General features: G+C 47.8%; 1 protein-coding gene across 1 annotated transcript; it reads left to right on the forward strand.

Annotated features, from left to right (window-relative positions):
* The first annotated feature begins 356 nt into the window (after window positions 1-356).
* On the forward strand, window positions 357-14,137 carry LOC8025119 (JNK1/MAPK8-associated membrane protein). The gene is made up of 6 exons (XM_029974199.3): window positions 357-788; window positions 5,641-5,795; window positions 6,257-6,469; window positions 8,372-8,541; window positions 9,840-9,916; window positions 12,580-14,137. The coding sequence occupies exons 1-6, from the start codon at window positions 714-716 to the stop codon at window positions 12,793-12,795; spliced, it is 906 nt and encodes a 301-aa protein (XP_029830059.2). The 5' UTR covers window positions 357-713; the 3' UTR covers window positions 12,796-14,137.
* The last annotated feature ends 85 nt before the right edge of the window (window positions 14,138-14,222 follow it).

Raw genomic sequence — 14,222 nt, forward strand, 5'->3', positions numbered from 1 at the left:
TTTGAGTCAGGTCATGTCTAATTTACGTAATACGAAAGTGTTATTACAAACGATTGGTCTTTCAAAGAAACTAATTTGGCATTAAAAAAAAAACTTACGTTGAGGAATACCGAAACTGAAACGATGTGGCTCTGCAGTCGCATTTACCTTCTTATTACCTTCTTGCTTTCTAAAACGCAACAAATAGTGATACAAAACAAAGCGAACAAAGCATTAAAATGTAAAACGATGGAAATACAACATTAAAAACACGATAACTGTTGAAAACCAAAAACGTTTGACTACTAGCGCTATAAAAGAAACAGACTGAAGAAAAATGTGTTTAGGTCAAGCCTTTTGAGATATTGATAGGTTGCGCGCTTTGCATTTTGTGCCGTCAGAGTTTCCCGTAGTTTTGTCTCCGATTTCTTTTTTTCCCGCGGATTATCACCGTCATTTCGACTTTCTGACACCCTGCATAAATCGCTGAAAGGTCTAAACTTCGTCAGGCCTAAGCGTCTTCTTGACTGAACCGGTGGAACGCCGTAATGAACGAGACATCTCTGCGTTAAGTGATTCGATGCAGAACAGTCGTCTGCTCCAAATCGGGTCCTTCATCGACAGAACACTGAACGTTCTCAGAATCATGACGTAGCTACGGAAGAATCTACCGATGGCCATTTAGATCACCGAAATAGTAAGCTTCGCTTCACAAGAGTGCCCGTAGTGGGCAAATGAACATCATGCACTGTCCTGGCCTCTACTGTGGTCGGATCAAGTTGGAGAATGGCTCGATTGGCGACTGCGGGGTAAGAAGGGGTGGTTTTATTTTTCTAGTCTGCTTTGATCGGTGAACACTGACTGCCTGCGTCGGGAACTTGTGACGTCACATCCTACGTGATTATGGGGTTTTGGGGAATAGGGGAGGGGAAAAGGAAGGGGACATCGTAGCTAGGGAACCAAGGGAACAATTAGGGGTGCCCTTGCATCCCCGTGTTTTAGAAAGGGGAGGGGTACGTGGCCGGTACGCGTGTTCAACGCGTTTGTGATCTAAGTTGATTATAGACAAACACAAGGACTGAACAAACAGAAACAGTACTCTTACCCCTAACTGTAAAATATTAATAAGAAGAATCTTTGTTTGCGAAGCAATGTATATTGTGGCTCGCAAGGCTATACTCGGTCTCATTAAAAGCATGCAGTAGAGCCAAAGCTGCAGGAGAGAGAGTGTATGGCGACCTGTTCAAAGGAGGGAAAGGAGGAACTGTGCTGAGATACCCGCATTCCTTCATTCCCTCCTCTTGAACAGGTAGGAATACAGACTCTCTCCTGTAGCTTTGGCCATACTGCATAGTTTCAATGAGACGGAGTATAGGGAGTTTTCACTGACGTAATTTTGTCCCCCATTTTGTTGTTGTGAGCTGTTTGGCGTGTGCCAGAGGCGAGCATTCCAAGGATTTACATGACCCCTTAAATGCATAGAGCACAAAACGTATAGTCTCGCCACGCTGACATCTCCTCAACAGGTTGTGATGTAATCCTTCATATTAGTAAATTTGTTTGGAAAAACAAACTAACAACAAAATGGCAGATTGACGTCATCTGAAAACAACCTATAGGCAGAAAGGCAAGGGCCCCTATGTGGGAGCGTATAAGCTAGCCAGGCACCCAGAAATTTGCAGAAAAACCCAAGCGCTCGTCTTGTTTGCCTTCCTTTTTTGTCCTTCTCTATTAGCGCTTTTAATTTTATAAGTCATGAGCAAACTCACCCGCTTTGCCACTTTAGTTCTGCACTTCAGAGTTCATTGGGGTTTTTCAGGGCCATGCCAGATGTTGTACTGGTAAGCAGATAACCCTTGTTTTATTCTGCAACTCGAACGAAGAGCTACTTGTTTGGCACACTAGCAAATGCAGATGTTGACCCCCGCGGAAGCCACAGTACGCTTCATGGAAGCCACAATGGCGCCACCGTCTCTTGCAACATCAGCGCCTGCTGTGGTCAGTTTAAGAGCTAATGATATGTTCCCATGCGGAAGCGGCGGTTTACCGGAGTGCGAGAGTGGCTATGCGGCCCGCTTTTGGTACTCAGCAGAATAAATGACACTGTAATATATCTTAAAGCAAAGCGTTTCAGGCTAGGAAAGTCGTGGCGAAATGTTTCGTGCAAATAACTACAACAACCGTTTGCATTTTAAATTTTTTCTTCTTCTTTTAACTTGTAAGCATGACGTTTTAGCCAGGGAATTTTTTACGCCGCCTTGGCCTAGTAGTTTGTTCAGTTTCTAACCCTTTGCCCCTTCGCTGTGCTTTCCACATAAAAGATGCAGAGTTCCGAATCTCGTCGCAGTGCGCGATGTGGGACGGCTGGAATTATCTAAGGAAACTCTGTAGAGAATACACAGAAAGAATAAAACACATGAAGGACGAACACAGACACACTCAGTTCTTTCAATGAGCAACTAACTTGGGTGCGAACTGCACTCGCAAAGCCAACGTGCATGACTAGCGCAACACGGGGTTGCCCTGGTGATTTTGTCAACACCTGCGCCCTGAGCCTGCGTAACACGATCATCGACGAGCGAAATAGATACTACGAGATTCTTGATTTCTGCTTCATGCTTCTTTATTTCTGTAACAAATCAAGGAGCATGAATAAAGAATTGGTTAAATGCAGCTCTTAAAAAACCTTACATACATTCAGCAAGAGAAAGCTTCGATGCTCAAATACAAAGACTCAAAGCATCGGGATACCTGAGTTCGATAGTATTTGTTGTCACCGAATCCTTGATGACCTCAGATAGAAAACGTGACACTGAAAAATACACGAAACACTGACTGGCTATTCTGCCATATATTCACAGATTGTCCCACAATTTGAAGAGGGCAGCCGCAAAACTTCAAGTCCAGGTTGTGCTTCAAGTCCAAGTCGTGCTTTCGGCACCGGACAAACTAAAAAGGCTCTGCCCTAAAATCAATAGCCATCAGCATCAATGTACAGGGTGTCACAAAAGAAAATTTACACGGTCTTTTTTACCGCAAAAATAAACTAGGCATCGCCGAAAGCTCATTCTCCGCCCAAAGGTAGAACTAGAGGTCACAACCAGATGCCAAAGTTTCAGCCCGATCCAATAACTTAATCAAAAGTTATAAGTGATTTTCTGAAAAGTTCAATGGGAAAATGGAACCCATTTTTGCATGTTTTCGGTTTCTGGTGCCATAGAGCCCCATGTGTTTGAAAACTCCGTCGGCCGCCATTTTCCCATTGAAATTTTCAGAAAATTACTTATAACTTTTGATTTAGTTATCGGATCGGGCTGAAACTGTGGCATCTGGTTGTGACCTCTAGCTCTACCTTTGGGCGGAGAATGAGCGTTCGGCGATGCCTAGTTTAGTTTTGCGGTAAGAAAGACCGTGTAAATTTTCTTTTGTGACACCCTGTAGTTTCAAACATCGACTCGGATAGGCAGGGTGTCAAAGTGGAGTGATATACCAAATATCATTTACTTGCGAGAAAGTATATGTAGGGCAGTCGGGGCGATGTATTTATACAAGATTAAGAGTACATGTCCAAACACCGAAATCAACGCCAGCGGGACATCTTGCGGTGCATGTTAGAGACTGCAAACGCTCACCATTATTCAACTGCACCAAAGTTCTGCAGCGGTTCTGAGATAAAAATACTAGAGAACTGCACGACGCAGAAGTCATCCTCACCAGGGGTGAAAGATGCATGAGCGCTCCTTCAGTGACCCAAACACAAAAAGAACTTTAGTTCCTATGTAAAAATTAGTATATAAGATACACCGTAAAAAATGGTCGAAAAAAAGTGTGTCTTATACATACACCGGAAAATACGGTAGTTCCTATTTTAACCACGAGATGGTGCCGCGGGTTTCTTTGTAAACAGCAGTGCAGGGAGCGTATTTGCTGGCGTCAAGACATGGCAATCGACGACACTTGTGCAAGTGACAACTCTGATTTATCCTTCTCTTGGTGACTAGTTTGGTTGTATTTGTCTATGGCAAGGGCCTCTACGTGCGACTTGTGAGTAAAGGCTGGTTCACACGTTTGTGTTTGAGTGTGCCTGCTTAGGACGAGAGTGTACACTGATGTCATCAATCAGGTAGCCATGAAATGCTTTCAATCTGCATATAACTAGACTGGGGTTTTCGCAGCATTTGTGAGATTAAATCTATATGCTATCTATAAGAAATTGTCACCTGAAACATTGTCAGTATTATTTTGAGTCCATGCATGATAAATGAATGGCGCATAAAAAAAATTCTGGAGGTTGGTCAGGGCCAGGGTGTAAGATAGACAGGTGGGGAAACGAGAGCGAAATGAGCGACCGGATTGTGTCCCCCTCGGGTTTCTCTTTTTCTGTGGCGCCATCTATGTGGAGCACCGCGAACTCTCACTCTGGGTGGGCGACCGGTAGCGACCGGCTAAATGGACGGAGATAGTTTCTCGTGGATTTTCAATGAAGGACTGTCGTGCTCTCAGTTTATTTTGCGCACTTTCCCATAAAGTTCCCTGCAAATACGAATTCCGATTTTTTTCCTCTCGCCGCAGCGCCATCTGTCGCAAATCGAGGGTACCCGCGAGCAGACGAGTACACAATCCGGTCACGGCGCTGCGGTAGGCTTCTATGGGCCGTTTCCCCACCTGTCTATCTTACAGCCTGGTCAGGGCTATCTGTTTTGTGGGGCCAGTATGTTATCTCGACGCAAACAGTCGCAAGCGGTTGGAACGCCGTCGGTCTCCATTAAGTCGCAAATGTGTGAACCCTGTTATGTCAAGGGCTTTTCGTAGGTCATGCGAGCATGCAGACCCCGTTCCTGCAAGGTACGAAAGAATAAAAAGAACATCTCGCAAGTTACCCAAGTAGTATTGATTTTTTGCCGGCTACTCAAATCTACATTGGTCGCAGCAGTAGCTGGAATATCTTCCCCGGGCTGGGCTGGGATCGGAGAGTCAAAACTTTGCCTTATACTTTGATTGGTAGGCAGAGGAATAGCATTAAAAGTGCCACAAACATACTGTTTCGTAAAAGCGTCAAGTTTGTGGAGCCCCGTACATTGCACCTGCGTGCACGTAAAGGCTTGAGTCAGGGTTTGTGCCTGCCTAACTGCGCGTGCTCTTTTACCCACCAACTAAGATGAAAGAAGCTGCCTCACCCCCTTTTTTATTGTGCAGCTCTTCACTTATAACGGTTATTTTTTACGGCTCTTCGCGTCCGTCCGTCTGGCCACCCCAGATTAATATGAATGACAGTTTGTATGAATTGGAGTACGCTGTTGTCATCTTCTAGGTTACTCTGGAGCTGTCTTTCACTAGAGCAAAGGCTTTGCAGTATTTGCGATATCAAATGTACGTACTATCTACGATCAAGAAATGGTCGTTTATAACACTCGAAAGTTTTACGAGCCAAGAAAGAATGAATCAAGGTAGGAAATATACAGAAAAGTCTTCCACGGCTATTCGACATATGGCACCAATGTCTTCCCCTGCCAGATTTTAAGAGGCTCTAAGGCTTTGGGTCATAAGCATTCGCATGTGTGTGAACCAACCGTTATTGTTGGAGTCGTTTCCTCAAGAGGTGTTTCCGGAAGGCAACACTTCTGAAACTCAGTGCCGCGTCAATCCCTCTCCCGGTCACAGGCGTGCCCCCGGGGCTTCCGAGCGGGCCCCGACAAGCTGTGCCAGCCGTGCGTGGACCTCCCGCAGTTCTACGACTGGCTCTACCTGGGCTTCATGGCGCTGCTGCTGCTCGTCCTCGAGTGGTACATCGTAGACAAGACCACCAGGAGGCGCAGGTGAGGGGACGCCCCCACGAGCGGCACAGAGAAAGGGTGGGGGGCAGGGTGCCTCACTGTCCTTCTGCATAAGGGGTGCCACTCTTTGTAGTTCACAGTGCCGACGACGCGGGCTTGCGGCAGAAATACTAATAAATGGCCAGTAACGAAATATCTCTAAATTTGTAATTAATAGAGCGTGGTAAAGAATCTCCTATTGCTGCTCTGCATGAGCTTTCATTTACCATTCTTCATAACTGAAAGTTACAATCCACGTGGCGGTAGTGCTTCTTTGCAGCTTAGTGCGCACACTTTTTGCCCTATGGATCAAAAGAGAAAAGAACATCAAAACCTCCTTCTTCCCTCAACTTATGCCACCGGTCCGACGACCTGCGTTTGGCCATCTCTGCTTTCCCGACGTACAATATGTTTGTCCGTCTCCGCCTTTAAAAACCCCGCTCGCTCTGCCCCCGGACGTGCAGCTTCACCCCGGAGGTGCTTGCCCTGCATGCCTGCGCCCTGTTCGAGACGGTGGTGGCGGCGGTGGCGACCCTTCTGGCCACGCCGCCCCTGGGGCAGGTCCTGCTCCACACATGCAGGGTGCACCGCCTCTCGGACTGGTACACCCTGCTGCACAACCCCACGCCAGGCTACCGCCACACTCTGCGCTGCACCCAGGAGGCCGTCTACCCGTTGTAAGCGCCTGCAGCTGCTTCGCCGCGGTGCCTCAAACGCGTCTCTGGGTGATCTGTTTACTGCGTCCCCAAAAGTGCTCCCTCCATTTCCGGCCGACGATATGTCATAGAAATGCAATGTTCCCGGTGGTGTCTCGACAGTGTTGGTGGATGTGGCAGACGCACCTTCTGCGGCAGGCTGCTTTCCAGCTGGACAATCTGCCATAGAGCTAATATAATAATCTAGAGGAAAAGGTCCCGTGCATTTCGGTTGCTTCAGATTGGCGGGGCATAGATGCGGCCATTGGTGGCCCGATAGGATTACCAGCTTCCATTGGCAAGACTTTGATGTACACGAAGAAGCAGGAAGACTTCACTTGCAAGGTCTCTATCTAGTTTTTTTCTAGCTTTAGTTTGCACAATAAACTGTTTTCCTGCATTTTATAAGATAAAACAAGGTTGACAAACACTCGAGCAACTGACCTATTGTCTGCTTTTTACAGCAAAGCTGTTATGTGCCAGGATCTGGGAAAAAATGTGTCCGCAGATGTCGACAGAAAACTCCCCATGGGTCGTGGCAAGTAGGAATGAATAAAAATAAAAGAGGGGGCAACCAGTGTAAGTCAGCCTTCCTTGGCATCATTAGATAGTGAGATCCTGATCCCTTGTTATAATCTCTAGGCATCGTCCTCGAGGTTGTCCTTGAGGTCATCCTAGGCGTTGTCCTCGAGGTCATCCTAGAAGTCGTCCTTGAGGTCGTCCGAGAAGTCGTCCTTGAGGTCGTCCGAGAAATCATCCTATACGTCGTTCTCTAGGCGTCCTCAAGGTCATCTTAGAAGTTGTCCTTGAGGTGATCCTAGACGTTGTCCTCGAGGTCATCCTAGAAGTCGTCTTCGAGGTCGTCCTAGGCGTCGTCTTAGAGGTCATCCTCAAGGTCATTTTAGAAGTCATTCTTGAGGTCATCCTAGACGTCGTAAAAATAACAGCTTCGCTGGTCCTTCATCTTATCGTGAAGTAAATCTGTCACACTTTCTTGTTCTTTCTCTCGGAACACCCGATGCCAGCGCTTATGATTTGCCGCATTCTGCTCCCGTCTTAACCCCCTCCTCTACGGAAGCTTCGGCAGCCAGGAGTTGGGACGCTGCGAAGACAGCTTTGCTCGCGTCTGCTCGTGCTTTTTTGGAAGAGCCTGTACGACCAACCACCAAGATCTTGACATACGGCAGCACGACCACTGCGACTTTTGTGACGTCATTTGTTGCCGCTTCGGCACGTCTTTCGATTCATGGGCAAAATAGGATGCTAAACACACCGGTCGGAGGTGCATTCCAGGCATCATAGTTTTACGAGTCGATCGCGGCAACTGTACGCTGCGACTCGGTTCTTTTTTCTGGGATGGTTTGCTCTCGTTGCAGGGCGGTACTCTCGACTAAAACAAGTAGTACCGAGTCTGGCTCAGAGAATGTTTGCCGCGCATATGGACCGCTTCACATCGTTGCATTTGAGTGTAACCAAGTGCGTTGCGACTGCGTGTGACCTCTTATGGTGAGAGAACACACCAATCTCATCTGTTGGGTAGCCCTGGAGCACTTCTGACCCACATAAATATTTCCCCATTTTTTATGCATCATTTTTTCACCCTGGACTTGCAACGATTCTGACAATAAGCAACCATTTCTCGTCAAAGGTGCATAGATGGTGCATAGATTTCATCTCGCAGATATACTACAAGAACCTTCGGTCTAGCTTTACATAGCCGGTGTGCCAGTGTGTTCTCTCATCATATGCACTCACAAGCGGTTGCTATGCAGCCGGTCAGAGAAGCAAGTGTGTGAACCAGCCTTAACCGTCCTTACCAAAAGACCTAGCCACCGACGGAAAGAAAATGGTGGAGGTGTCACGACCTGCGCCACACTGTTTCAGGTTCTCGATGGTGTTCGTGTTCTACGGGCTGTGCCTGGGCAGCCTGCTGCTGGTGCGGCCGCTGCTGGTCTACCGGGTGTTCTCCAGTCAGGGCAAGAAGTCCATCTTCCTCACCATGTACGCCATTCCAGCGCTGGCGCTGCTGCACGCCACCATGGGAGGACTCCTGTGTGAGTGCAGCCATTGGAACTCTGTGCACCATACTCTGTTTCATGTTAACTTGGCGAAATGTGGAGGCTGCAGCCGCCGTGATCTAATAAGAGCGTCGGAGTGAGGCACGTGACAACACGTCACGGGAGCATGTGTGTCACTGTGCCAAGAAACTGGCTGTCGTCTGCTGGCCAAGAGTCGTCTGCTGCAAAACCAACCGACTTCGAAAGAACGTCAACCGCCGCAACATTGCTGTCTGCTAGAGTAACTAGTTCTTTGGAAATAGTTTATGAGACATCCATACGCTCTAATTACCCGCGGATCTGTGGCAGGTGCTAATGCCAGGGAAATGTTTCGAGTGGAAACAATCGATTACTACAGCTGTGATCGTCAGCGGCCACGGCTCTACAAGGAGAAAAAAGAAAATTGAGAGCGGATACAAATGTGGAATCACTAATTGGTTTAAATATTTGGAACTCATAAATTCGTCAATATTTATTCCCTATTTTGAATATATTTTCTATGGACATGGAATCACGCGAGTTCAATTGCTGTTAAAAGAGAAAGAATCCTAGAACTACTTCTTGTCGCCGGATGGCGCCGTCGCTGCGTGTAACGTAGAGTTCCTGTATAGGCTCCCTACGGGAGCCAGAGTTGCGCATTTGTTTTCTCCGCGCCGCCACGCCGCTATTCGCCGAGATCCATCACGTGAGGAGCAAAGCATCCGGTGGCGTGCAAGAAAGCCACCTTTACGGTCGCTCCGCCGACGTTTCTCTTGCCCCGGCGTATGCTTCCCTGCTTTCCGCCTCCTTTTCCTCCTCTCCTGTTTTCCATGCGCGGCGGTGCGCGCGGCGCCGCTATTCGCCAAATTTAGTCACGTGAGGAGCAAAGCATCCAGCTCGTGCGGGAAAGCCGGCGCTACGGCCACGCGCCGAGGCTGAATGCGCAACTCTGCTACCGTAGGTAGCTATACAGGAACTCTAGTGTAACGAGGCCTCCGTGGTCTTGACCACGGAGCATTATCACGCGACTCGTTCCGACGCTCTTATTGGGTTGCGGGTGCCGCAGTCTCCACAGTTCGCCGAGCAATCGTAAAACAGAGTACAAACCTAGGGACACACGTTGCACTGTCTTTAAAGGGACAATGCAACGATTTTTGGACTTTGGCGAATTAACTCCAGGAATTAGTCTGCATTACCCATCCAGATTAGTTTAACGAAGCTCTCGAGCGTGCACGTCTTAGACGCACTTTCTCAGCTCTCGGAAGCACAAGTTACCGGCGCGATCGTCACGCTTGCCCTGCTCTTTCTCGTTTCAGACTACTCGTTCCCCTACATCGTCATCATCCTCTCCGTGATCTCCATGGCGTCCCACTTTGCTTTCCGGCTCGACCAGGTAGGCCTGGCAAATCCATTCCGAAGTTTGTCCAGGAATCGCTAGCGGCTAGTTCATACATTTGCATTTGACTTTGATCAACTGCGTTGAAGCTATTCGCTATGCTTCAGTGTAACGACACTTTAGCCATCTTAATGCCTAAAATCACAATTGGCAGTCCCCTGAAGTTTCGTCCAGAATACCAAGAAAGAGTTTTCCGTCCTCCGGAAATGTTAAAACAGTCTGCAACGGTGCAAACCGATATGCGGGCAGAAACTGAGGGAGAGGAGGAGACGGGGACGCGCAGGGACGCTAGAAGGCCGAGCTCCGACTGGAGTGGTTGGTGGTTAGAGCAGATCTAGTTGCCTTTGTCTCCACTGCACGTCTTCGAACACGTTCGAATGCAAGTGCCACACTCCAGACGCCGGCAGAACACCGGCATCCGGCGTTTGTCTTTCGCCGCTCTTACCGTCTCCCATCGTCTGCTCTCATCATCATTAAAATAAAAGTTTAATGATGATGATAACAAAACAGGGCAATTCTAGCTTCGGCAGTCGTTGCGTGTGAATGCGGTAGGCTTGTGTTGCTAGAGTCGTGACGTCGCGAGATGTTGGGAAAAACTGCCTCAAGTTCACACACTTGCATTTGCTTAGGATCAAGCTCTTGTGACTTCTTACTGCTCTTACGACGAGAGAACAGACTTGCGCGCTGACCCTATCTTGGTTCTAAGCAAATGCAAGTGTGTAAACTCGAGGCAAATTTTCCCAACATCTCGACGTCACGGCTCTAGCAACACGGGCGTGCCATGTTCACACGTAACGACTGCTGAAGCTCCAATTGCGATGCTATCATTGTCATTCAAATTTTCATGTTCTTCCACTATTTAGACACACAGTTTCACATAAAAGTCATGTTTTTATATTTTTATTGGCATTGAGAACACTGTCTGATCTCCCTGAAACCATTTTGTCGCAAAAACGATCCTTTGAAAACCCGAACCAAGTTAAAGGAACGCTAACTGGGTATTTATGCTCGCCAAGCTTTTTATTTGTACATGAAATATGAGAGCCCACTGCCCAAAACACAATTTGCGGCTCAAAATTAGATTTTTTCTTCCCGAACCCGCCGACCGAGAACCGGCCAGTTTGAGTTCCGCTCACTGTCTTCTCTCTGGTCACAGTCCGTTCAGACAGACGTACCAAATATAGTCAGAGTCGTGGGTCATTGAAGGAGCACACTCAATATTAAAAATAGAAAGAAATATGAAACTCATCTTTTCTGGCTTGTAAAACACTACAAATACATTGACTGAAAAAAAGAAAAAGAGTTGCATAGAGTACCGGAAGTACACATACTACATAATTCCCAGCATGGCGTCGTATCGCTGGAGTCGCGGGCTAACGGCTGGATGAAGCAGACTAAGCGATGGCGGCAGACGACGGGCAAGGGACCTCTACTTCAGAACCCTTGTTTGCAGTACCGGTGAATCTGTCTGGCTTCGAAAGAGAAATGTTTTACCGATCAAAACAATTTGGATTTATTCCGTACGACGCGCCCTACGACCAAACTGATTCGCACTAAGATATCGCCAAGTCGTCACCCCTTCTCCTGGCTGAAGACGTTGCTTGCATTACGAATGCAAATTGTTAAGAGCTTGAAAAATGCACAAACGTCAAGCACGTGCTTGACGTTTGTGCGTTTTTCGTTTGCTTCGCTTGGCCCAAAAGAACAATGGAGAAAAACAATCAAAAAGAAATGTGGTCGGGTGTAGCCACATGTCTTTCGGCAACTCTCTACTTTTCTACATTTCTCCCTCCTCCCCAGTCCATATGTCGCGGCCATCAACTCTGTGCTCATGTTTCTGTTTCGGTTTCGAGCAGTTGCATTTTTTTACTTTATTAAAAGATACAAGATTGTGCAGCAAACTATTGATTGGGTAGTCTTTTGACACCATAATAAATCGCCTGGCAGAAAGTAAAAAAAAATAAATCTTTACGGGTGTTAGTATTCCTTTAAACTCCATATTCAGTTGTCATCATCACCACCATAGGCTGAAAGTTTTCAATTTCCCGGGGGAGGCCCGACAGAGACGTGACGTCAAGATCTTGGGAAAAACTGTCTTAATTTCACACACTTGCATTTGCTTAGGACCAAGTTCTTGCGACATCTTTCTGCTCTTATGACGCGCTTGCACGCTTACACCATCTACGAGGTGACCCTGGAACTGCATTTCCCTAGAGTGTAGCTTTTGTGGTATTTGCGAAATCAAATGTATGTACTATCTACGAGAAATGGTCATTTATAAGGTTGTCCAAAGTTTTTTGAGCCAAAAAGAAAAGAATTATGTGCGAGAGAAATAGAAAATATCGGGAAACTGCAAGTGTTGCACAGCACCCCTGTACCTCTCTGCTAAGCTATGTTGACTTCGCGGGCCTCTCCCACCTCATCCGACTCTCTTCTCTTACCCTGATCATCCATTCACCCCTCCCCATCAAGGCTAGATGATATCTATCAAGCAGCCCTGATATTACCAACTAACGTTATTTTGCTCATTAGAGAGGACACCGTCATTACCAGTCACGATGGTGTAAGCAGCCTTTAGACTTTTGCAAACTGCTGTTGGGTGCACGCATCTTGCGAGGATGGAGAAGCAAAATCTTAACCTCCCTCCCTTTCTGATCCAGTCGATGAGCTCACTGTTCTCCCAGACCATCAAGGAGCCTCGCAACCTGACGATCCTGGTGGGGCACTGGTTCCTGCACGCCTACGGCATCGTGGCCATCACCCAGCTGCAGGAGCCCACTCTGCACTGGGCCCTGCTGGCCGTCGTACCCTTCCCCTCCCTCTTTTACGTGCTCACCTCGAAATTCACGGATCCCAGCAAGCTGCATGCGGAGTGACAGGCAACCAAGAGCGCGCCGTTAGACGTCGCGCCGTTGTTTGTGCAATGACATGCCACTTGCCGCGGAACTTTCGTGTTTTTTTTTGTCGCTTCTACGGCCACCGAGAGAATGGGAACGGCGTTTCTTTCGGACGCCTCCATCCCACCCAGAAGACGAGGCCACGATGTCGTTAGTGGATCTTTGACCTGCCCTAATTACACGCCGAAGTTTGACAAGAGATACCACGGACCAGCAGACTCGTTCGTTGCGGGACGCCGCGGGACGCACCAACAGCGATGCTGACGCAAGCAACAGTCCGTGGATCCACTGGTTATGACGCTTGGGGGGGGGAGTGAGGCTTCGTCTTCTAGGTGGCGTTGCTCCAGCGCACGCTATGCTTGTCTTCCTTTGCGCGTACACTCGAAGCTCATGGTAAGCAGAAGCGTCATCCATGATGGGAAGATCACGCCAGAGGTGGGACAACCGAAGAACCTCCCTGCCGTTAAAATCCTGTCACTGACCGTTGGCAGTATATACATTTCTTTTAGTTAACATGTAGTCATAAACATGCTGCGGGACTTTATTCAAGTGCGGTACAATCCTCGTCCGGTATGTTGGCTGACGTAGCAATCCTTCGTCGCAAACGTATTAGTGCAGAGTGTGGGTGGAACTGCTGTGTCGCCGTAGTAAACCTTTGGCGAGTGATGTTGATGTCCTCGGTTCTTTCTGTTTTAGTTCCTGGTGATGACAGTATGGAATCACCACGGTGCCAGTTAGTACTCGGATTGGGATGGTTCATGAGGACTCGAAACGTGCGATGAAGTGTAATTGGCCCTTTGATTCGCTAATGCCCTGGTCTTACTTGAGCGACATACCAACAACAACGTACCTCGCACGTGCCCCGTGCGCTCAGCGTTGTCCTTAGCAGGTTTACAGCCTCTCGGGGCTTGTGATGTAAGCATGAGAGATTGCAAGTCTGCCAAAGATGCTTGCGCATATGCTTGGGGTTGGTCAACATGGGTTAATAGACCTTTCGCAAAAATCCCCAAAGTCCGCAGCATCTACCATATGGGGGGACACTGAAAGGAGCCAGAGGGTAGCACAGTCGCTTGTGTGCGCCTCCCTGCTTACCGTGGCCTTCAAGGTCTCCTCTGTCGTTTGCTTTAATGAACCCACCTTTCCCGGCATTCCTTTCGGTGCCGTAGACAGCGCTGTATGCTTTGCAAAAGGACTAAGTTGCCGTTTGTTGCTCAAGTGGGACTAGGGCATGAGAGGTGTTGGAATCAGAATTAGAAAAATATATAATTTGCCTTCCTATATTTCAGTGAGAAACTAAAAATAAAAAGAATACACCTAAGCATTCCTTTTGAGTTGTGATTGCGAAAGCATGCAAGCCGCTCATCCGCTCGCTTGTTCGTTTGCTGCATATTTTTCGTCACCGGTCG

Source organism: Ixodes scapularis, unplaced genomic scaffold (genome assembly GCF_016920785.2).
Source record: "Ixodes scapularis isolate PalLabHiFi unplaced genomic scaffold, ASM1692078v2 PGA_scaffold10__122_contigs__length_95168666, whole genome shotgun sequence".
NCBI classification, from domain to species: domain Eukaryota; kingdom Metazoa; phylum Arthropoda; class Arachnida; order Ixodida; family Ixodidae; genus Ixodes; species Ixodes scapularis.

Excerpts from the sequence above, each read along its gene's own strand:
- LOC8025119 (XM_029974199.3), top strand. The coding sequence starts at position 714 with ATGAACATCATGCACTGTCCTGGCCTCTACTGTGGTCGGATCAAGTTG. Across the intron at positions 5,796-6,256 it reads AAGACCACCAGGAGGCGCAG|CTTCACCCCGGAGGTGCTTG; the intron begins GTGAGGGGACGC and ends CCGGACGTGCAG. Across the intron at positions 9,917-12,579 it reads TTGCTTTCCGGCTCGACCAG|TCGATGAGCTCACTGTTCTC; the intron begins GTAGGCCTGGCA and ends TTTCTGATCCAG.